Below are 25991 nucleotides of genomic sequence, written 5' to 3' on the forward strand. Positions count from 1 at the left end.
AAATCTATTTCTTTAACTAGCGTATTTTGTACTGTTGGGCAACCCTTTGTTTTGTAAATGCTAGTTGCTCAATTAGGTAATATTTCATGACTGAAATTTTAACGAAAGATATATCATCTTAATTTCGGGATAATATGGTTAGTAACAGAATGAGTTCCTTCTTTTTGCTGAATGGAAAACAGGTAGTTTAACGCGGGTTCGAATTCCGGCGAATAAGCAGGTTGCAAGAGAAGCTTCCATGGTTTTTTCCGCATGTGACGTCAATATGAGACAGTTTCATTCATAAAGTACTCCATGAAAGCATTCTTCGGCTAATCTTTGGAATATGGTAACAGGTAGTATGGCGACATTTTGGTAAGGCGATAAATGTTACTAGCTAGGACTTTAGCAGTGTGCATGGATAAAGTCAAGGGTGTGTGAAATTTGCGATTCTACACTTTCTCCCAATTTCGCACCTAATCTTCGTCATGATTAAGCACTTTTGTTCCATAAAAGTTCTAGCATAAGCGTAATTCGGCCAGCAGATTGTTGGAAAAAAATTTTGAGTAAAGAAAAAAAAAAAAAAAAAAAAAAAAAAAAACTGATATGTACACCACATGACTTCCTTGTAGGGAATATTAAATTCTACGCATTTTTTCTTGCATTTTATTTAAACTTATTAGATTGAATTAAACCTATTTCGCCGACCCCGCATAAACCACAATAGAATAAATGCATTCTTTAAAATTCACTTTGTTTACCATAGCGACACTCTGGCGCTAGGTTTACTTAACAGTATTATATTTCGTTCATATTATAACTCAGAATGCACAAAATTTATATCATTTAAAGAATTAGCTAATCGTTGCCATATGTTCTATTCAAATACTATAATAAAGCTAGAACTATGTATTAAAGAAATTAAGCAAACAAAACAAAAAAGAAACAGTTTTCACAGACGATTGAGTATTTCTCATTCAATTAATTCAGTATTCACTTCGCGACAAGGCAAAAATACATAAAAACTCAAAATATCTGTATTAAAAAATACGAAGTAAATCTTAAACGCTTATTTCCTCGAAAAAATTCCAGAAAGGATTAAGCATGATTTAAATAATAAATGAAGGCGTTATCTTTGTTGTTGCAAAGCTAAGTTTCTCTAGATTGGCAACAAATCCGCTACTCAGCTGTTTGAAATGTAAACAAGAGCAATGGCCGCCATCAAATTAGGCTTAGCGGCACTTAAACAATTTTAAAATTATTGATAATTCTAAAAATATTGCATACAGATTTACTAAAGGCATAAAACCTTTAACCGGATGATAAAAACAACATAATCCAATCATTTTTAAAGGAAAAAATGTACAATTTTACAAACATATAAGAGTAAAGAAACTGAGATCACTGAGCAGGGTAACAGAGTGGATATATTTATAAATATATTTATATACGTTTGGCGCGGCCGATTGAAACCAAAATACGAGGTGCACATCTACTTGTTATAGGAGTTTTATATACAAAATTTCAACGTTCTGAGGCTACTCGTTTTTGTGTTATGCGAGATACATACGTACGCACGTACGTACATACGTTCGTACAGACGCGACGAAAAATTCTCTTCAGAATTCATTTTAAAGCAGTTATTTAGTTTTTTTGGAGGAAAAGAGTCTTTTAAAGCAGCATGCATGATATCTGTCCTTACGTACAGATATCATGCAAAAACATCCTTAAATTGCATTCGAAAGCGGTCAAAGCGGATATTTCCGTTGAAATATGCTGCTTGAAGCTTTTCGAGATTACAATACTTCCTTTTTACTTCGTACAAGGAAGTAAAAAAAACATGCCCTTACTTCGTGAAAATAAAATGGCGTCCAAACAAAAACTAGCAAGTTGCTGTTGCAGGGTTGGTCGCCAAAATTTCGCCGAAGAATCGCCAAGTTATCATAATCTAAAGATTAACCCATTCTTCTTCATATACTGATAGTACCACTTTGAATTTTAAACTATCCAGTCCAGGATTTCTTCCTGGATACGTTCATAATTTATGATAGGGATTTCATAATACGGTGGTTTACAATATTCGTACTACTGTATATTATACTTTAAATGACTGATGTTACCATTCTTTGCTGTTAAAAATATATATTATATCCTTAGATTTTTTTGTGTTTTTTTTGCTTTTTATCACGAAGTGCAAAGTTCTGTACGTTAAATATTAATATTCTTTTGTTGCAGTGACTGAGTTTTGTGAGTTTCCCGCCAGATGGACTGGTACCTGGTTTCAAACAGGGGTTCATCCGCCTATCAAGATACAGAAAGATATTTTCTCACTTAAAGGAAAATGTCTAGCTGCTGATAGTCACAAGTTTTTTATTGAAGACACGTAAGTAAACATATACTTAACGGGGGGGAGATATAATTAAAAAACGGTTATATTAACTGGTGAATGGATATTATTATAGTAATTTATGTGTTCCTGGCAGCAGATAGCCCTTGCGTAACCTTTCCCTAATTAAAATAAATTAACAACTGATTGGTTTATAAAGTATTTTTCCGGCTAATCTTTGGAATATGAACAGGTAGTTTGGCGACATTTTGGTAAGGTGATAAAGGTTACTAGCTAGGACGTTAGCAATAATCTGAGAAGTACACAGTTCCAATCACAGATTATTTTGTCTATTTAGAAATGAGAGATCATGAGACATGTCATGTGACATTTATGGACGAATCAGAGTTCTTTAATCACAAAAGGGGGGGGGGAATTTACAAAAATATCTGGAGTACTTCATACCATTTTGTATGCTCAGCTTCATTCCATCTTGTATTTTGTGTAAAACAGTGTTTCTTAATATTTGGATCCCATGGCCCTCTCTAAAGTAAATTCCAAATTTTTATTGCATTTATGTGATCATCCAAAAGAGTTGCTTGAATAGTGTATGAGTACGGGATTAATTGCAGATAAGTATGAATGTCCAACATGTGGGAATGAAATGAGATTGTGTGAAAGGAAGGATATTACGGATAAGTTTGAATGCCAAATTTTCGCCAAAAAATCGCCAAGTTACCATAATGTACAGATTCACCATTTTTCCTCTTTGCACTTAATCAGTATGACTATTAATATTCTTTCAGTAACAAACCAGTGATCGACTACTTTGTAGATTATTAGAATATGAGGGTAAAATCCTAGTATACGGTGCAGCCTTGGCGCGATTTTGAAAATTATCGCCAACACCAAAAATTACCGAAAGAACGTCTATGTATATATAGTGATAGTATACTATACACTATATACTATCACTATATACATAGTATATACTATGTATAACTATATATATTCTTTGAATACCCGTTTACTACTCATCGTATATGTCCCGTTTTTACTGCTCATCATAAAAGTCGCCAAAAGTAGCTAAATCCCGTGTGCACCGGATACTAGGATTAAACCGAATATGAGTATTCATGCTTGCAGTATTCCAATAAAAATTCATCCATTTCTCATAGGCTTAATATATGGAGATTAAATGCAATAATTGCAACATGGTATCGCATAAAATGCAGTTAGTTTTCTAATGCAGGGTGAATCTAAATTATCTCAGTATCTAATGGATCAAAGTAATTTAATAAATCTAATCTCTCAATTAAAATGTTTGTTAATTATTTTAGTAATAAATCTAATTTTAATAATAATTTATTTTAATATTTATCTGAAACAGAAATGGAATTCCGGTTTATTTACGAAGCATTAAAGAAAGCAGTATTTAAAAAATTGAGAAGTTTATAAAAATGAATGAATGAAAAAGGCTTAATTAAAGTGGCTCTTATCCAACTCGCTAAATCATATTACAAAGCAAATGATCGCTGAAACATGTAGTTTTCTGGCTGTAATAACCCCTTACAGAATAAAATCAACAGTTTATTCTATGACTTACTGAATTAGAAAACTCAAAGTTTTGTTAAATCTTGCATCTCTGCTATCCAAATTAATATTTCATGGATTAGTAAGTAACTGCCGTGATGAGATCCGCAGAAGTTAATAATTTGACGCTACAGCTTGCTTCATTTATAACATATTAGGCAGTATCAATGATAGTAAAGAAATGTAAAACATCTGCACTTTATTACAATGTATGTGAAGAAGGATGCTAAACTGGGCTTTAAAATTGCGCAAAATTCAGCATTAGATTGGCTTTAGGAAGGAAGAATTTCGTAAGAATGTGACTTAAGTCTGTATTCTTCAAAGAGCAAAAAATATTATAGCAATTCAGGATCGTTTTGGCCAGAAATCTAAAAGCTCTATCTTGAAAGGAAAGTCTATCTCAAACATTCTACAAACTAGTTTAGATTCGGAGCCACTTCCATAAATGACGCCAAACATGTCACCAAGATTGCTACATTTCTGGAATCTGAAATCCTCAGACAGGTATATGGTTTACACTAGACATTTTAAAACACGTATCTTTGCGCCTTGATAAAAAAAGGAAGTAAGTTTTGTACCACTTACGTCTTACCATGAATTTCATCGCTGGAAATAAGCCCAATGTTATAGCATCATTATATTTGAAATTAAATTTATTTTTAATGGATTAAAGCGATATTTGCTTCGAAATAAAAACTCATATTTTAAATGGTACACTCTGCACAAAAAAAAAAAAAAAAAAAAAAAAAAAGATATAGTAGTAAATCTCCCCGTTCTAACTGGGCCGATTGACTGACGAAATTTAATTTCCATTTTTTGAGTCTCGTAAACGCTACTTGGATAAACTTTATTAGATTTTATATATAGGATTGTTTTAACATAGTTATTTTGACACAAAATCGGACTTTTCTGAAATGACATACCGATTTTTCGTTTCCATATACCAATTCTACGACTCAAGTTATAAATATTTAATTCTGTAGAATCTGGTGAGAAACTTATAGAGAAATTGAAAAATTTATCTCTTCCGCACTTTATTCAGTTTTCATTTATTGACAACATTGTATTTTATATCTATTTTTGGCAGCAATAAAAGAAAATTCTGAACTTGGATTTGAAAACCAAATGTATGAGAAACTTCTATTGTGTAACAAAAATCCATCTTGGACAGGATTTACGTAAAATCCATTTTTAGTGAGCGTCCACATCGTGGAATGAGTAACTAATGCAAAATTTCAAGTCAAATCGAGTGTACAATTTCGGAGATCTCGTGATAAGTCAGTGGTACTTCGCTTTTATAAACATATGTTACCGTGAAAGACCGAAATTGGAGAATGTCGACTTTCACCGGAGAATGTCAACATTCACCAAATACGTCGATGAAAGAACGAATATTGCATTACATTCTTGTACATTCGGATTCTCACCGTTGTATGTCGACAGTCACAGATATGTTCTGGTGTAGGACCAAAAGAGAGGTCATAAAGTATCATAATAGTTTAAATTGTTGCAATAAATAAGATTTAAATCACATAATTTAGTAAGTTTTTTATTACTATTACTTTATTTTCTTATTTAGAACGTACTGTATAATTAAGTAAGTTTTTAACTTCTATTATTTTCCTTTCTCATTTTGAATGTACCGTGGGTTTTAAGTTCTTATATTCTTAAGTTCTTATTTGAACTTTTAAGTGCGTTTTTTCGCGACTACGGAGAAGAAAACATAATATTCTTATATGTTGAACATTCACCATTAGTACACGGTGAATGTCGACATTGTCCGGTGTAAGTCAGAAATAAGAGTATTTGGAAAATATTTCGGACATACACCAAGCGACTAGTATGTGAATGTTGACATTCACCGGTGAAAGTCGATATTCTCCAGATTTCGGTGTTTAACCGTAACATATACATGTTTCTGGCATCGTTAAAAAATGACAATACCTACAGCCATCAAATTTTGAACAACGTACTCCTTCGCCCGAACAAAGGCATTTGGAAGCCCGAATTTTGAATTTCCAATTTGTTTCATTACCATTTTGTGATTCATTACCATTTTCATTACCATTTTGTGATACCAGATTCATTACCATTTTGTGAATGAAGAATTCTTCAGGGCACTGTTCTGTTATCAGGACCGGGTACCGAAATATATGTATGTATGTGTATATTCATGTATGCATGTATATATGTAAGTACGAATGTATGCGTGTATGTATATATGTTACCGTGAAAGACCGAAATTGGAGAATGTCGACTTTCACCGGAGAATGTCAACATTCACCAAATACGTCGGTGAAAGATCGAATATTTCTTTACATTCTTGTACATTCGGACCCTCCCCGGTGTATGTCGACAATCACAGATATGCTCTGGTGTAGGTCGAAAATAGAGGAGTATATGTACACGCTGCCATTCCAAAAGAAAGTGTTCCACAAACAAATACAGTTGTAAAAGCAAGGGCCTCTTGTGCAATTCAAAGTGTCATAATAGTTCAAGTTGTTGCAATAAATAAGATTTGAATCACGTAATTTGGTAAGTTTATAACTTCTACTATTTTCCTTTCTCATTTTGAATGTACTGTGTGTTTTAAGTTCTTATATTCTTAAGTTCTTATTCTGAGTCTCAATTGCGTTTTTTCGCGAATGAATTACGGAGAAGGAAATGTAATATTCTTATATGTTCAATATTCACCATTAGTACATGGTGAATGTCGACATTCACCTGTGTAAGTCAGAAATAACAGTATTTGGAAAATATTTCGGACATACACCAAGCGACTAGGTGATTGTTGACATTCACCGGTGAAAGTCGACATTCTCCGGATTTCGGTGTTTCACCGTAACATATAGATTACAGTTTCGCAAGGTGCACGAGAGAAATGTCAAAGTCGTAATAATAAATACTAACAAAAAGGAAAGGGACTAAGTATTTTATAAAGTATTATGAAAACAGTATTTTTTGAGCAAAATGAATACACGTTTTTAACTATTCTTTAAATTTAACAAACTTTAAAAAAATGATGGGTATGTTTATCTCAGGAAAAAAATGTATATTTTCAGAAGATGTAATTATCTTATTATCCTGCCTCTTCTTGCATTTCCCATTGAGAATAAGTTCGAATTCCACTAAATTTATCTCTGATAATTACATTTAAAAAAATCTCGGAACAAAAAAGCCAAAAAATATAAATGATTTAAAAGTTTGAAATCTTTAGAAACGAAGTATAAAAATTTACTTTCCTTTTAAAATATGCAATATCTCTTCCAAGAATTAGAATTAGCTATTTTCTAAGACGCCATTTAGCCTCCAGGAACAAAAATGGCGTTTCGCTCATTCTTGAGGTTTTTTTCCTACATCCTAATCTAAAATCGATGAACCATAAAACTTGTTTACTGGCCGAGTAATGAAAACGGTTATTTGAACATTAAGGCGACTCAATTTTTCATTAAGTTTCTTAACTCGATTATCAGTTTACTTCTGGGTATGAATAGTTGTTTGTTTAGTCTCTGAGGTAATGTGTCGTCGACGTCGCCCAAATTTCCCCAATGCATTGCCAGGGAGGAAAATAAATAAATTTGGAACTTAATTCTCAGACATTTTTTGTTTCATTTGCAATTCATTATCAAAAATCAAGAACAGGGAGCTGAATTTTTATTTGTTTATTTTATTCTTCAAAAGGAATACTTAGTAGTCGACAATTTGGAATAATTAATGCTATTTGCAGACACAGTTTTCCCTTCTGGTTTACCAACTAGCTTTAAAGATAATAGTGATTAATCTGTTTTCTATTGTGTGATCGAAGTATTGCTTGTCAAGCAGGTTGACAAGCAGAGATGTTGAATTACAGTTTTAATAAGTAATGTTTTCAAGAGGCTAATACTGCGTTTTCTTTCTACCATTAATTTTTACTGAAATAATTGTTTTGTTCAGTTTGATTTCAAGGTTGGCACTTGGATCGCATATATATCTAGCTCTCGTAACTGGCTTCAACATACCAGTTTCATATGTACGACGCAATCTAATAGCAGGTCATTTTTATTCTTCTATTAATTACTGTTTTCGAATATCTTACGTAGACACCACACGACTTCCTAGTACGGCCTATTAAATTATACGCACTTTTGCTGACTTTATTTATTTCCTCGAACTTCCTTAGAGATAAATTTTTCATTCAATCAATTAAGTTCTCATTTCGCGGTAAGGCAAAAATGCATTAAAAGTCAATCTTCATTCACAATTTTGAAATATAGGGGAAAAAAAAACTAAAACACCAAATACATTAAAAATAGTTAAAAACAATTGTTTAAATTAAAATTGGACGCACCAGCGGCCGAGCGGTAAAGTCGCTGAACACTGGTAGTTCGGTCCGAGGTTCGAATCCAGGGAACGGGCTGGCTGCATGGGCGTTTTCGTGGTTTTCCCCATGTGTAACGTGTATACGAGCCAGTTTCCCTTAGAAAGCCCTCCACGAAGGCATTCCTCCCCTTAGGCAGATACCCCTCAAGGCTTTGCCATAATCACACACACACACACGCACATTAAATTAAAATTGAAGTATCTACGGGAAAACAAGCAATTCGGCCAGACAGATATTTTGGTGCGCATAGTTGAATTTAGCTTTCGGTTCCACCGGGCAAAATGACATAGAAGTTCGCGCACCAGCTGACTTAATTCGCTATTCTACTAACAGTCTCAAATGTAAACAAAAGGCGCCCTCATTAGCCCAAATGTAAACAAAAGGTGGCCCCAGCTAAACTTTTAAAATGTTGATAATTCTACAACAGTTGAATGAAGATTAACTGCATAAAAACCTTTACTTAAACATGAGAACAACATAATTTAATTATTTTTGAAGCAAAAAATGCGCAATTTTGGTATCAAATCACATATTTGGTGCTGCCGGTTAATCATGACGAAGATTAGGTGCGAAATTGGGAGAAAGTGCAGAATCGCAAACTGCTTGCCGCGTTTTTAAGAATTGCACATACAACGGTATCATCCATGTACACGTCGACCTATTTTCACTTAAAAAAACATCCCAGAATTGCACAAAAATGGCATTGCGCGGTTTCCACATGCAGGTTCGATGAGGGTTGTAAGGGTACTGTTATGTCTGTCTCGGGCTGTGTGATCGCTAGATTTTCGTTTTATATAAAATCTGAGCAAGTTGGACTAACCACCATACATGGGCTACTCGATGGTCTAGGTCACGGTTGTCCTTCTCCATGGCGCAATGTATTTGTAGTGTTAAATTTTTGTTTACGGGAAGACTTTATTTAATTCGATAACTTATACAAAAGACGGATAAACGTTAAAACGGATAACATTCACTGTCGGAAAATGTAAACATAAGATATCATTCACTGAGAGAAATGAGGATAACATTCACTGCCGGAAGGTGTAAATAAAAATAAAAAGTATCCCAAATTTGTTCAAAAGTTAGGATGAAAGATTGAACTATTTTTATTGTTTTAAAAGCTTTTAATCAATGCTAATTTCTCTCAATTTTCATGCTTCAATTAAAGTAATTTTTTTAATTCTATTGAAGATATTATATCATGTATTCTAAAACACGGAGTTTTTTGAGTAATTTTTTTAACAGTATACACCCAGTGGCGTAAATAAGGGTATGCAAGGAATGCAGTCACATGGGGACCGAAGGCCATGAATGTCCTGCTGAACTGCATTTACATATTTAAACTTAAAACACGTATAAAAATCATGTGTAGATTAGTGTACCAAAACGTTTTCTTAAAAGAAAGGGGAGGAAACTTTACCATACATATTTCCTACAAAAATTGTATGTTCAAATAGTTTTCTTTATGAAATTTATGATAAATATGTTTTATATTTAACGTATGTATCATTTACATTATAAAAGTTCTTATTTATGACTTGTATATTATTGCATAAGTCATGTTCGTAAGCTCAGTTGATCAGAGAGTGCAATTACTTTTTTGTACGTTTACCTATCATTTTGTCTGTCAGTTTATGACATAACCAGTTATTTACTAGCTTGTTAAATTAGGCGAAAAAACTTGGATTGGCGCAGATTTTATATAGAAACTTGAAATATACTTGTATGTAAAACCTACTAGATTTTATTTAAAAATCTCCGCAAATCTAGACTTTCTTCCCCCCCTTTTTAAGCACAGTAAATTTATTGGGGGGGGGGCAGGAAAATGTTTTGCACAGGGGCCCAAGAGTTCTAGCTACTCCACTGTATACACCGCCGAATGAATTACGGGATTAATACGTATCTTGGAATCATCGATTCTTTACCACGAACTTTTTTAAGTCATAAATTAACAAAAACTAGTTTCTGGGAAATTACAGTCATTATATTTCCATTGGCACGCAAGTCTCAGTATCTGAAGAAGTTATCCAAAAAAAAAAAAAAAAAAAAAAAAAAAAAAGGAGAAGAAAACTGCGGTAAAATTGAGATTGCTATCGATTTTAAGTTTCATTTTTATTCTTTTCCGCGACTGAAAACACGATGTTATCTATGTGATGATAACAATTTTAAAGTTAAAAACGGACTAGATTCTTCGCTGTTACGGATATAAATATATGCATTGGGTCTACAAAGTCTTAGCAGTGCGATTATGAAAGGTCGAGATAGGATGAAGACTTTTTTTGTCTGCTTAAATTTATCAGCATACAAAACGTATATAGTATACAGAACTTGTATAGAACTTTATTAGCATACAGAACTTTGAAATTAAACGACTGAAGGAGAATTAAGTTTGGGTTTGTATTCGTCTCATTGCATCAAGATTTGTCAGCATAACTAAAAACTATAAAAATAATGTTTTTTTTTTTTGTAATTTCACTTATGAAGTTCGAAATCCTTAAAAATGACGCATTCCGTAAATCTAGTGTTAAGAACAATTGAATTTTGATTTGAAAATAAATTAGTTGATGACAGTCTTATCGCGCAAAGAAGACTTATTAGCCATTGAGTCTACGTATAAGTTTTATTACACTATTTAGCCATTCAGTCTATAAGGTTTGATGTAGTTTGTATAAAATTAAATAAAGCATTCCTTAATTAAATAAATTAGTAAACATTGCCACTAGTTATTGCTCATGGAATTGTCTGAAAACAATCTGAAAACTTTATAAACGTACAGAGGCTGTTCGCACATTTCTTAGACGATTTTGGTAAGCGTTAATAAAAATTCGTTTGCTTCAAGAGAAGTAATTGCAATTGTACTATGCTTTTAAAAGTCAAAATGATCGTCTGTGGCTTGAAAGTTTTGTTGTTATTTAAAATGGCGAATTTAACAAAGCAGTGGTTCGAAGGCTACATTTACACTCTTTCCGAAGAGAAATATGCATACTCCGTTATCCAGAAACGATGTGAGAGTCATGGTATTGTGATATCTAAAGCGTCGATGGGTAGTATCATCAGCAAGAAAGGAAAAAAAAAAACGTCAAATTGGAGCCTCAAGTGGGACAAAAATTCCAAACAAGTATCCCAGGAAAAAACGGACATGTTCGACTATTGCTAAGGTACGTTATTTAATGTTAAAAGAAAATCCCTTTAGTCAAAGGGTAGTTGCAAAATCATTAAAATGCTCGGTGGCCACTGTAAACAAAATGATAAACGTTGATTTAAATCTTAAGAAAGCGAAAGAACGCAATGTGCATCATCTTCTTCCAAAGCATATCGCTCGACGCAGGACACGGTGCAGAATTCTATATGAGAAACACTTACCCAAAGAAAAAGGGAAAACAATTGTCACAATAGATGAAGCAGGGGTGTATTTAAATGATTGTAACAAAAAACAAGAGCCATTTATTATCATAAAAGGGTAGAAAAATGTTTAAGTACATGGTTCAAAGAATCGAAAGAAAATTTTTCTAAGGGATTCATGATCGTTGCTGGTTTATCTTATAATGGCAAGTTAAAAATAAAGACGGTGCAAACAAATGTCAAGATTAACTCCAAATACTATCAGGAACATATTTTATCGCCAATTTTTCTGAATGAAATACCATCGCTTTACCCACAGTGCCTTCCATCTGTGAGACACCATCAGGACAAAGCAGTCACACATCAAAATCCACTGTACATTTCCTAAACAAAATGGAACAAAAAACTGGTATCAAGGCCTTCACTGATATCCCTACTCTATCTCCCGATGTGTCACCTATGGAGTTTTGTGATTTCGGACTTTTAAAAACTGCATTATCCAAACGTTGTCCCAAAACCCTAACAGGACTCTGGAAAGCTGTTTTGGAGGTAATGGGATAGAATACCTCTTCTGCCACTTCAAAAGGCATTATTATCCTGGAAAGTGCGGTGTCGAAAGCTAGTTTAGAATAAGGGATGTCAAATAGAATATTTAAAACACAAAAATTTTATGTAATTTAGTTTTGTGAATACAATATACATCGTCTAAAAAATGTGTGAACAGCCTCTGTATATGGCCAAAAACACTCATAACTGGCAGTTGGAGGGTCAGCATAAATGATTAATGTGGTGATAGAGTAATATAACATAACATAGCATAACTTGACAACAGACAGGGAAAGAAAGAAGTTTTAGTGGAAAAATTGATGCACAGCATAGAACTGTCATTATGTACCAACTTAATAAGTTCGAAAATATTTTAAAAACAGTTCTCCTTTTTCCGCTTTTACCAATTACTTTTAGTTCACGAATTAAATAGAGCCCCTAGAGTCCTTATTCATTCAAAAGTAACTCAAAAGGTGTCCTTTATTTTAAGTATTCTTCGCTTACTTACCACAAACACAACTACGAGAAACTTAGTTTTCAAATCATTAGCTCGTGAAACGTTTTGAGTAAATTTGCGCTGCCAGAGAGGCTATTTTTCGCTACCCTAGATACCACCCACAACACTAGCTTTATGCTTTTAGAATTTTCTTATTTCTTAATATTTCTTTACCGAAATAAAAGAGCTGAAAAAAAGGCTTTGAGCAATGATAATAAAAACAAATCTCCCAGTCTTTAAAAGCACTTTTAAAAACATCGTTTATGACAAGGGAGTAGAACTGGATGAAAAAGAGGGAAAATGTATACATCCACTTGATGGTTTAAAAGCATGAGTGAACTTTTTAAAAAAGTCACGGAGAGAATTCTCTTCAAAAGCTTATTGCGTTGCTTCAACTGTTTGTGTAATTGGTTTGTGGCCTTCTCGTAGCAACAGTTCATAGAAGTAACAAATGTAGAAGACTCCGGCCTTTAGAGAATAAGCAGTGTTGGGTATAATACCGTTAAAAAAATCCTGTTTCACTTGGAGAGTAATAGTGCTTGTTCTGCTTTTTAAAAATTCCACTAATGGCGACTTTTTAGTAAACCTCTTTTCTTAATGAATGCATTACTTAAGCTTATGTTCGATAGCTGAGAGTGTAATATTTTTTCTCTCTCTAGAAGAATGATAGTCATCTGGTCTTTTAATAACATTTGTTACAACAGATTTTGTTTTTGGTTTATTTCCGCAACTTTAAAGTGAAGCTTATTGTAATTTGAGGTTTCAAGTACCTGAAGAGTATATCAATTCCCATTGTGCCGCAAAGATGAGTTATTTTGCTCAATAAGAGTGAAGAAAAAAAATCGAAATGCCTTTCAAATTCGTTACACGAGCGGTTGCGCACTTTAAAGACTTAAATGCAGTGCACGACGGCTGTAGTTTGCGATAGAAATTGTTCCAAATACGTTGTATTTTCAAAGCAATTATAAATAATTGCTTCTAAATTATGACGCAATTGTAAGTTTTGAAGAAGGTTGTTAAGTCAGTTTGACTGAATATACTCGAGATTCTTAAGTTTGAATTTGGAATAAATATTCCTGAAACACGTTTATTTTTTGGCTTTGCAATCTATTTCTCTAAAAAATACTTCGAAAAAACTTTCGACATTAGCGATTGTTTGAAAAGCACCCATGCAAACTATTTATATGGAACTAAAGTTAAGAAACTGAGCTCCCATCAGCGCATAAAGTGCATCTATATATTATCAAATTATAACTTAATAAGTTAAGAAACTGAGTTGTCATGAGCTCATAAAGTGTATCTATATATGATCAAATTATAACTTAATAATTTTAATATATTGTTACGTTTTTCTTTAATCTTCTGAACGTTATTTTCTTCTTCACGTTCTTGCGGGGTTCGTGTGGATTTGGAGTGAATAACGACGACACGTGATGAAGTATCGAAACACACTTTATTGGCCGGTATTAATCAGGACGGCCTACAATAACACGTTTTACAGTCGTCGAAGATCTACTATAAACATGCTGATACCATCAGCGACACAGCCTTCAGGTTATCAGGCTATCACGTGGAGACAGCTTTACCGCAAAGCAGCCAACTCTGCTTTCCGGAGTACAGCTCCCGACTCTGCTCGGTCGTTCTCGGAACTCCATGTACTCTCGAGACTCTCCACGCCAGAACTCGCGATGCACTCGACGACACACGAGCACAGCTCCTGACTCTTCGGTTCAGTCTTTCCCGGAGCTGAACACGCTCTCTCGACGATGCACCAACCGCGATACACTAACAGACTCCTTTAGTGGACTCGACGACGCACTCGGCACTCGCTGCCCGGCTGTCAACTCGATCGACTCCGCAGGGATTGACTCGCTAGACGAGGCACACACACTCTCGATGAGAGACACACTTACTGACTGCAGACCAGCACGGTTTATATAGCTTTCGGCTTGTGTTCGGGAACATTCTGGGGTAAACCGGTAAGAATTCGTTCCAGAAGGTTCTCCAACCGTCCATGGTATATCGCCAATTTTGTCGCCAAATGGGCTCTTTCTTGCCAAATGTGGCAACCCTGCCTTTCCTTGCTATTTTATGACAACCCTAAAACTGCTTTGCGGGGAAGCCATCTCACCGCGCCTGTACATTTCGTAACAATATATATATATAGATAGATATAATATATAGGATATATAGATAGATACACGCATAGATATGGGTTTCTGTCTTTAAGAAAATATTTTATTTTTAGGACTTAATGTAGATAATTACGTGTAACATCTGCATTACTTTTTATCATAAGATACTGATAGACAGAATTCGGAGGCATAAAGAGTCAACATTGATTTAAGGAAATGCAGTACAAAACTGTCAATGAATTTCGCCTTACTTATCATTTTGTTTAACTTTTCCTTCTCTCTCTTTGCTGTAAAAACAAAGTATGTGATATACATTGTTAGCCACTGAAATTGCTGCACTGTGAAGGGAAACACTTGACACAACAATACTTAGTTCATAAACACATTATAATAGAAGAAAAAAATAAGTAAAGGCGAGGTAATTTTGAGCTATCCAAGTAAAAATATAGTCTCTAATAACCATACTGGATCAAATGTAAAGTAATAAACAAAGAGCGTTATTCCACACAACGTTTATTGACGAACACCAAAGACGAACTGATACATTTACATAATTATGACATCACAGTTTCTTTTTACAAACTCTACCGCCATCTATTGGCAATCTAAGAATACGTAATCATAAACTTAACATACAGCATGCAAATATCAATACCAAGGGTATTTTCCTCTGGCAACAATAGCAGTAGCAGTCATCGCAGTAGCAGTCGTCGCAGTAGCAGTCATGGCAGTAGCATGAGCAGACTTCAGCAGCATTGAAATTTATGCAGCTACAATTCTACGCCAGAATTCATCAAGCATAATCGCTGGCCAATGTTGTCGTGCCAAGCTTTCTAAAACCATTGACTATCATTAGACGTCTTCAGATGGTGAGTGATCTGGAGAATGCATCAACTAAGGCAGAAGTTAAGCATTCTGTATATTAAGAAACGGAGGACAACGTGGGCAACTTGCGGTGTCTCTCTGTTCTGCTGAATAAAGGGGTGACGGATGCTCCGGATATACAGCACAACCACAGGTATTAAAACCTTTACAATGTACCAGTGAGTGGTTAATGTATGAATATGTGAACTACAGGTGAATTGGATGTATATCCAACGGCAACTCATATCAGCCCAAACGCTGGGCAAGAATGGCGATGAAGAATGCACGCTTCTGACATTTATTCCCTTGGCTTATCTACGCATGGGAACGGCCATCACAATTTGTAAACAAAAGCTGGATTCATCAGAAAGGACACATACGACACTGATGCACGCTGCTGAATACATCATCGTAATCGCTGACTGATGTAGCGTCGAAAGAATCCGAAGCTGCCTTACCTTGCTGAGATTCCGTCGTCGCACTGCATGTGCTATGGAACACATCCAATTTCCTGACGCAAGATATATGATTTGATTTGTGGTAGGAATTGATATCGAGTATTATGCATCGCTACACGAATCCACACCTAAGTGACATGAATTTTATCTATGAGGCTACGAATGAAAACGATTAACCTTTTAGAAGCACTACGGAGACTGATTTCTGAGTCGACGGCTACCGAATCGAAATGTTTTGGAGCTGTGCGAGAGTGGATCGGTCTGTGCTTTTCATATGTTACATGGCAGGGAAAGATACTGCAGAACTCTGTAGTGGAAGAAGCTGAAATATATACAGCTGAGGACAATTTCACTAAAAGCACGAGAGCTGTGGTTATGTGTTGGTTGTATGCAAGCTAACCGTTTTGAGAAATTCAAATGAGGAAGAAATGCGTGCATATCATCCAGCGTTAGAAGAAAACGTTTTTTTTTCTGTGCTTCAACTTTGCCCACTAGCACCCTGTTATGAAAACCCGACTTCCTTTTCTATGTTTTATTCATTCATCATTTTCACGTCTGGATACGTTTAACATCCATAATTCATATTTTTGGATGGTATTCCACATAGTTCGAATCACATGCCTACGAGAAAATATTCAGTATTAATGCTCGGATTCATATGGTACTCAAATGTTTAGTAAACCCCTAAGATATAACCAGCCGTTAGCTGCTTGTACACTAATGTGTTTCTAGCACAGAGAAGTTCCACTTGACGTGAGCTGTAACATCAGAAATTACATGGATACTACCCCCCCCATTTCAATGGCTAGCAATCACATGTTAATCCCATATCATGGCCCCTCGTTTGAAAACATCCTCCCCCCACAATGTACCAAATATGTGGTCAAATGAGGCCAAATATGTACCTGACATGTGGTTATATGTGTATTATGTGTTTTTTAAGTGTGCTTTATGTGTCTTAAATCTTCAGTGTTAATCAAGTGCATCTTTTCTTTTGTGTGTGTTTTCTGTATATTTATAGGTTTTTCTGTGTTTTCATATATTTAGTATTTAGATCTGAGCCCCTCATTTGTAAATCCGTCCCACAAGTTCATACCTGTAATTAGTCAAGAAATGTCAAACGTCGCCCTTGTATGGCCATGTAAACTCCTTTGTTGTTCTAAAAAAACTCCCGGTGTGGTCCCTCGAGGTCCCAGGGACTTGTTGTTACTAGATAGTGAAAGGCGAGGGACACATGCCTGTTTATCTCTGGTAGCCACCAGTCGTCCCCGTCTTCTGTCACCTACCTACCTACCTTACAAACCCATTGGATCGAACCTTGTGGACGTTTTCCTTGCCCAACACAATCGATTGGATATGCATGATGCCTGAAGACTGCTCCATAGCATCATGCATATCAAACTTCGGGGGAACTCATTTAAGAACATGATCTACTAAAGATCTTTTGAGTCCGACCAGGATCTAAAGACCAAACTATCAATTGCTGCTGAAAATGAACATGATATGCCTGAGATCGTTACTAAATGTAAGCCAGTTCATGTGTCGTCGCTGTGAATCTTGCTTTAATGTTGCTTGTTGCATCTTGAATAACTTTTTTAAAAACGTATTACCTTTTTAAAAACTTGAGTTATTTAAATAATTGTTTTTTCTTTTACATTTCTTTCTTCGTGCCTTTCTTTGCTCATACATTTTATACATTCCAGCACTTAAAAGCGTCATTTCCGCATACAAATTCCATTACAAAATCTTCTTTTATCGGTCCTAACTACTTTCTCTCACACACTTCATATACATTTTTGAATCACAAGTTGATGTCCTGAGTTTATTTACATGGTGAATTTTGTTCATGTTTTAAAATTCCCTGAGGAAACAGAAATTTGCATTTTCGACTCTATTTGAATGTTGGGGGAATAAATATATGTACGTATATGCTTATATATAACATTTAAGGAAAAAAGTATTTTCTCTTCTTTCTCTTGCTGTTTGTTTTTGAGAATACTCACGATCTTAGCAGACGCATGTGGTTTCCTTAATAAATTCATTTGTACTATAACTTCATAATTCAAATATGTGGGTCAAATTTTTTATTTTATTGAAATTTAATTTATTTAGTTTTAATTCCTTTATCTTCTGTCTCAGTTAAGTAAACAAAAGAGAGGTCTATGTAAAATAAATAATAATAGAGGTTGTTTTTAATTAAAGTGATGCTTCTGAAACCTATGTAGAGCCAATTACATTCGATATATGTCACTGAAATTTTACATTTAAGTTATGTATACCATAGGTAAAAGAAAACTAAGAAAAAATTATAGTTCACATTTTGACCCCTAGATTGCGCTTTTCATGCAACATAGGAAGATCGTTATGGAAATTAGGAATTCTTTATAATTTCTTTATAATGCTCAAAATTATTTTTTGCCATGCATTTAGAGAAGAAATACCAATCTTTAGTGTCTTAATTTATCAAAACTGCCGTAATACTTTAACTAGCGAAAGACTTGTGAAAAGATTTTATGTCAGAGAATTGTTTTGAAAAAGACGATCACTACTCGTAAATTCGAAGAAACTGCGAAGTTGGGTGTACTGCCAGGAAAAGAACAGGAACAGATTTAAAACGAAACTACGGAAGAAGTTTATCCCCGTTGCTGTGGTCCATAGCGTCCTGTTCGCTATGTTCTTTGACAAATGCTTGAACAGTCTCACATTATTTTCTATCCTTTCGTCTAAGGTCAAAAAAAATTCTGAGATTCATCAGAAGTGGTATGCATTCATGATCCACATGATGCATAAGCTACAGTCTTACGACCCGTATCAACAGGCTGATTTTGCTTGCGGTTTTTGGCAAGAATAACCATTGATAATGCATTACCGTGGAACGCGTTTTGGTCCAAAAGAGGACCATTTTGACCTAGACGTATAAGTGAATGCTCAGAACTATCGTATATGAGGTACTTCAAGGCCTAATGTTGTGCAAGAACAGTCTTTGCATCCTGATTGTTTGACTGCATTATTTAGCTTCACGGACGACTTCCTTCTTGGCCGCTCTTTCTTCGGGGTACTCTTCAAAGCCCTAAAAGGTGTACGGTTACGGATGCCCGTTACTGCGAACTTCTGTAGCAACAAGCATTAAAGAAAAGGAATTACAAGAAAAGGAATGTTCTGAGTCTTTATGCAACATGATATACCACTCCATAATGGCCGACAAGTGAACAAATTGCTTCCTGCTCTTTTTGTAGAGGAATGGATAATCGTGGGACGTTTTTCGAATTCCTGACCTCCTTGTTCTTCGGATCTGAAGTCTCCTGTTTCATGCCATGCCTTCTTTTAAGAAAAAAGGTTATGTCTTTGGAGGAAGCATGCAGACTCTGCCAGAAAGCAATCATAATACGCATGTTAATATAATTCCTTAGAAAACCCTTCGCACTATTGTTGAACATGTTGCAACGCGTGTTGAAAATATGATTGATTAATATAAATGGAATGCACAGTGAACACGTGATGTGACTGCATATTTTATGTTTCTAATTTATATTTTTTATTCATTTTGGTCCATTTTTCATGGTGTTTGTTTCCTTCGTGATCCATATAACATATATATACCAAGTTTTAACAAAATATTTCAAACGGGACGGGCTCTGCTACGTAAGTCTAAGTAAATTCCTTTTGATTAAATCCACTGTGTATTTATCAATCTTGGGAAGAATTGTTTATAAATCTATCCACTCAAATCCTAATGAAAGTAAATTACGTATTATGTAAAAAAAAGTCATGAATTTAAAAACAAGGTTTTATATCCATTTCCAGTTGCCCGTTTACAATCATTTCCATCAGTCAGAGGAAAATGGTTAAATGTATTTTTAAGATCTATAGCTTAAAATGGTAAATTATAAATCTTTAATGAATGTTTGTATAGTGAAAGACAGAGAAAGGATATAATAAACAAGAATAATGAAGACAGATGAGAAACAAAATTATTTTATCAACAAACTTAGGAACAAGTTAAAGGAATTAATTGTGCATGGGCTACCAGAAAAATGGCAGTAGAACCAAGCATATGTCTAAGCAGCGGGACAGTTCAGATTTCTGCAACGTGTCTTTTCTTTAATCGATACGGCAAAGAATGTGGTTGAGATGCAAAAGCTGCCAAATTCAGCAAAGGGACTATTTGTTCTTGAATGCCTGAGAGATCCTGCTGTTTCTCTACGAAAACTGCGCATTTCATGTGTTTAGTGAGCTTGCAGACGAATGCTGAAAAACGTACGTAACGAATTCAACCGCATTGCTAAAAACGTGACTAGGTAAAGTCATGGGAACTGTGTTGTTGTGACTAAGCTTACTTGTGTGACTTAATCATAACCTAGCCCACGAATTTTATCGAAACAAAAAGTATAAGATTGCGTCTGTTGTTATTGTTTGTAAAAGTCTTGAGCATTATACAGGTGGCAGTCCAACTTTGTTTAGCTCTACTCCAATTTTGAAGGACAGCCCTACCACAGGGCGCGCGTCTGAGGGGGTCCCATCCCTCTCTTTTATTCTTTCGAAAGAACTTATCATATATTTGAGTGCTCCCGTGTCACTATACATTTGCAAACATCCAGGTCTTCTGCGGGGTTCGAAACTGCCCTTTTCCGTGCAGCAGTCACCGTCACGAATCACTTTTACGTCTAAGCTGAATTTATAGCAAATAAATTATACATAGTAAATTTTAAAAAGGGACACCAGAAAAATTTTAAAAAACCCTAATAAATTAAATTTTTTCCTCTATCAGTAGACTATATTTTGCGTTTCTGTTTCTTTTTACCTTGTAACATTAAAGAACAAATATTATTGCATTGATTATGCTATTGAAATCTTGCAGACATAAATCGGGAGACGAAAAATATCCGCTCTGAAGAAATAGAGATTGCTATTATTCCACGCGGTCTAAATTCTCTAATTTCTCTAGTTTCCAAAGTTTCTCTAATTTCTCTAGTTTAGTCTGAATTCTCCAGTTTTAAAATTATGTTCTGCTACTGCCTATGAGACCTGTACCTTTTATTATAAGTACCTTAGGGCCATTTCTCATGGTTCTGTGCCACGAGAGCTTTCGAATCCATTGTCTGAATTCCATTCGGGATATGATGTAAGCCTTGTTCTCACGTGATCGAGTCAAAGTGCACGCTAGGATCGAGGCTACACAAATGTTACTTTCCTTTAAAATGCCCCATTCATAGGTAGCTCAAGGGAAATCTATGCATTTGGTATTATATTTAAACATTCTCCAAGTATGACGTATTTCTCCCAGTCAGGTAGCAAACATTTTGCTCTTTCATTAGTGTTGATTTTACTCGACTGCTCAGGACTGAGTTGTACTTTACATTTTAGAAATTAAATGGCGTACCGATAATAAGCATATCGTTTTGTGCTATTGACTGCAAGACAATTCCTTTCATCTTATCAGTCCGGTCTTCTTGTTGCTTTTATATACATATTTTATTTGGTTATTCGTATAATTACGCATTATATTTCGTTAATGTGCGGCGTGGAATGTGCTATAAGCATTGACAGTATAGATGCTGTGACAAAGTTCTTGTTATGAACCTCTAAAATACCACTATGAACTTGTTGTATGCTGTATTCAAGATTAGCGCATTACATACAAAGACAGCAACTGGAGGTTATTAACTTCCTGGCGGCAGTGGAGCTTCTGTATAGTTACCTGTTAGTGCTTGTTTGTGAAGTCGAAATGGTGGTAACGTAGCCAAAATAACTGGAAGTACAACAACTAACTTCTTATTACTATCCGTTAAGATTGGATTTGAAGTCGATCAGACAGTATATTGGTTAGGGGAGAGAACTACTGGGTTGGCTTCTGAACCAAGTATACATATAATGCAGAACTGGTTACCAACTCAGCGGGAGTCAACCACTAGCTGCCAGGCCGCAGCCCCGGCTGAGCAGACGACATTTATAAAATGCAAAAAAGAGATATACACGTGCATACAAGGCACTTGAAGGAAATACAATCAAAATATATGTATATACATATAAATACCAACTCAGATACAGATATATACACATTTACCTACATATATATTCCGAAACAAATAAAAATATACATACTCTCCCTCATATTCATATATACATCTATACATATACGTTATCATGATAGATAAAGTTTACAGGAAACATGCCATTGAGGTACACGTGATCTTTAGTATAAATTAGGTACCATAAATAAAAGATATAAACATGTACAGATACAGTACGAACTTTGTGCATGAAAAAATGGCACAGCATAAATACAAAATTACATATTGAACATACATATCACATACTCTGTTGCTGACATATTGAACTAGCTTATATAGACTTTATGGCTGCTATCTTCCAGCGTCAGAGGAGTAATTGCTAGTACAATACTCAATTATTGTTTTCAGTTTCCGCTGGGCAACTCTGTTACTTTGTAGATTTTGGAACCAATTTGGCCAGAATCTGGCTCCTGGTTGCTTGAGGCTATTAAGTGCTGTGTGGGCAGGAGAACACAAAATGGTCATTGGTTAGGGAAGCCTACTACGATACCTACTACTATGGTACCTACTACTATAGTACCTACTACTACTACGGTACGTAGTACTACTACGTTACCTACTACTACGGTACCTACTACTACTACGGTACCTACTACTACGGTACCGAAACGCCCGGGTTTGAATTCCGGAGGAGACATGGATGTTTGTAAACGCATAGTGTTGGTGCAGCATGCGGCATTCTAAATATGCGGCGAGCCAACAGTCCTCTCGTGTGGATTGGTGGGAGTGGAGAGCAATGGGAGACTCCCGTATCCTCCCTCACGAGTGCTATCCCTCAAAATTAGGGGTGGAAAATTATAACACATTACACATTTTTCGTGTCTCCTGCATCAAAATAACCTAATGAATCTATGCAGTCAGATAATATCTTACCTAGCAGATTAGTAAGTTTAGTTCCACAATTTTTACGTACATCAGGATATTTTCTTTGCTTTCGTACTGGGACTTTTATCGTACTGGACTTCTTGTCCAACCTGTCTTCGTAGTAGGCTCTGGCAATCATTGTTCCATGTAATATGGAGAAGACAATAACAGCAACATGGTGTTTGACATGTCCCAAAGTAAAAGTTTTTTCTGGATTAAGCCCAAACCACGCTCTTGCCAAATATTTCTTATCGACAATTTCACACCGTTTCTCTCAACCCATCCTTTCTCGTTAACATGAATGGAAACAACATTTGAGAAATGACATTTTGGCACCCAAATAACCATCGGTTTTGATTTTTGTACCGTCCGCTCTGCGGGAATGCACTATCATGAGGTGAGATTTTTTGTGAACAATTGTTTTATATAAACCATTTTTGTGCCTTTGACATTCGTCACAGATATATTGTTCCCCTTATCGCTTGCCGATTTAGTATACCGTTGTTCAAAAGCCTGGGAAAAGTCTTCGAATGAATGACTTAATAAGAACCTCGCACTTGTATCTTCCATGTTTCTTCGTAAAGAAAAGGGTATGTGATATACGGAGAATATACCTAAAAAAGTGCACGTTATATATCATATTATACGGTTGTAGAGTTCCTTACTTTGGAATTCTAAGTTAATGTTGGAAAGGAAGAACTGATAAGCGAATAATCGCTTGCGTTCGGTGACAAGAAACAACAAGATAGAAGGGTAACTAACCCTTTATTATTCCAATAAGATTTAACAAAACTCCGCCTGGGAGTGTACAAGCAAAGCCCGCACTTGGACTTGAACTTAAAAGACTAAGAATTAAACTAAAACTAAGATTAACTAAAGAAGTATAGCCGAAGCTATCAAGGTTCAAAACGAGTTGGTCCCCTTAAGGGGACTCATACACCTTAAACCCTCATGATCTTCGAATATGTGACTGTTATAAGAATTGGGATATTTTACTTATTTTAAAAGCAATTACTTTCAACTTTTTACAGCTGACTACATAATATAGCTGCTTTGGAAACTAGTAACCAGAAAGTTTGTGTTGCCACAAATATTTTTGTAATTGAACCCTCTTTGTGACAAAATATTTCGCCATGTTTCCACCTTGCGCGCATGATATTTTAAAAATGGCTAATGGTACATACTTGAAATTGGATGGAATTCTTTATATGGGCACTATTTTCTAACTGAACCAACAATCTGATGAATATTTTAATATTGAAAAATTTAATGGACGAAAACATTACAAATTTTTTTAATGAAATACATTTTATAAACTCAACTCAAAATAAAATAAAAATTTAACATGAAATTTTTAGAATTTTAGGTTCACAGTAGTTTCCAAATGTTATAAAAGCTGTATATTAAATATGGAATTAAATTATGAAACAGAATGTTTTAAACTGTGCGCGCAAGTTGGAAACATGACGAAAAATGTTGTCACAAACCGAATTAAATTATAAAAATATTTGTGGCAACACAAATTTTCTGATTACTATTTCAGAAAGTAGCTATATTATATAGTCAGCTGTAAAAAGTTGGTAGTAATTGCTTATAAAATAAATAAGTTATCCCAATTCTTGCAACAGTCACCTATTCGAACATCTTATGGGTTTTAAGGTGTACGAGTCCCCTTAACTTATTTGACTACGAAGCTTAGCAAGGGCCTGAGTACTGCCGAGTGTAATAACAATTTTGAGAGAGAGAGTGGCCAAAAAGGCAGACGCGCGTAAATCAGAAACTCTGATTCTCTCTCACTCAGTAAGTAACTTCGTTGTTTAAATACCGCTCCTCCTCATTCAGTATTCAGCAAATTCCAAAACTACGTTCTGGCCGGAAGTAGTAAGTTGAAGTTAAGAATTTGACAGGAAAGGAACTTTAATTTAAAATTTAACTGTTAATAAAATTAACATAATCCTTACACGGTATATAAATGTAACTTAATAGTTATATACTTAAATTAAAAAATACATAAATGTATATTTAAAATTGAGAAATTCTGAAGTTCTCAAATTTTAAATGTAGTGAAATCTTCTTAATCAATTTTAAATAACAGATATGTAGTGAAACTAAATTTCGTTCTAGGAAGGTAATGTTGCTAGTTCAAAATACTGCTTGGTTTAATTTCTTCTACTTTTTTTAAAAGTGAGATAATTAACATATTTAGTTCTAGAGGTATAAGGTATTTTCTTCCTCCTTTCCGCGTGCCTTCACGATGTAACTGGAAGCACAATGGATGGCTATCCGAGAGGTCCGGAGTTCGAATCCCGGCGAGGGCATTCTGGATTTCTTCAGCTTCATCACATCGAATAATTCTAACTGGAGCCGGAACTAAAAGGTGGTGGACGATTATTAGGAGATAGTATTTTATACTTATTTATTTCCTAACATAAACATGAAGTATAGAACAAGCAAAAGACATTTATAAAATACAAAAACGTAAGTGATGCCATTCACAAAAAGGGTAATGTTATTTTTAATAGTTCGCTGGCTTTGCCGCAACAGCCTCCCCACCCTGGTCAACCTCCAGGGGGATGACCAGCTGCACAGGTCGGGTAATGGTATGTCCATTGGTGCGCAGAACACAAGTACGGACTTTTTTGTCGCGGCCAAGGATTAGCTCCTCAACACGGGCCTTTCTCCAGGTGTGGCGAGGTCTAACATCTTCTTGTAGTAGGACAATGTCCCCTTTCCGTATTTTATTTGTTTCAGATGGATTCCGCACTTGATGAAATGTACGCAACTCCATCAAATATTCCTTTTGCCATCTTTTCCCCAAAAAGAGTCCATCAAATGTTGACGATTCTTCCACATACGATTTAAATTTGTTTCAGGATTTGTGTGGCTGGAAGGAATAGTAGTTAATTTCAAACTTGAAATGGCGAATACGATTTAAATTTGTTTCAGGATTTGTGTGG

The 25991-nt window shown here is 35.1% G+C and overlaps 1 protein-coding gene across 1 annotated transcript in view; it reads left to right on the top strand.

Annotated features, from left to right (window-relative positions):
* Positions 1-25991, top strand: part of LOC118190944 (uncharacterized) — a 293777-nt gene that overhangs the window by 92039 nt on the left and 175747 nt on the right. The window contains exon 2 of the mRNA XM_085812896.1: positions 2215-2362. Coding sequence (XP_085669022.1) covers positions 2215-2362 — 148 coding nt within the window. The remainder of the gene's footprint in view (positions 1-2214; positions 2363-25991) is intronic.

Source organism: Stegodyphus dumicola, chromosome 1 (assembly GCF_044657685.1).
Source record: "Stegodyphus dumicola isolate Sdum_Otavi_A_Nest chromosome 1, ASM4465768v1".
Classification (NCBI taxonomy): domain Eukaryota; kingdom Metazoa; phylum Arthropoda; class Arachnida; order Araneae; family Eresidae; genus Stegodyphus; species Stegodyphus dumicola.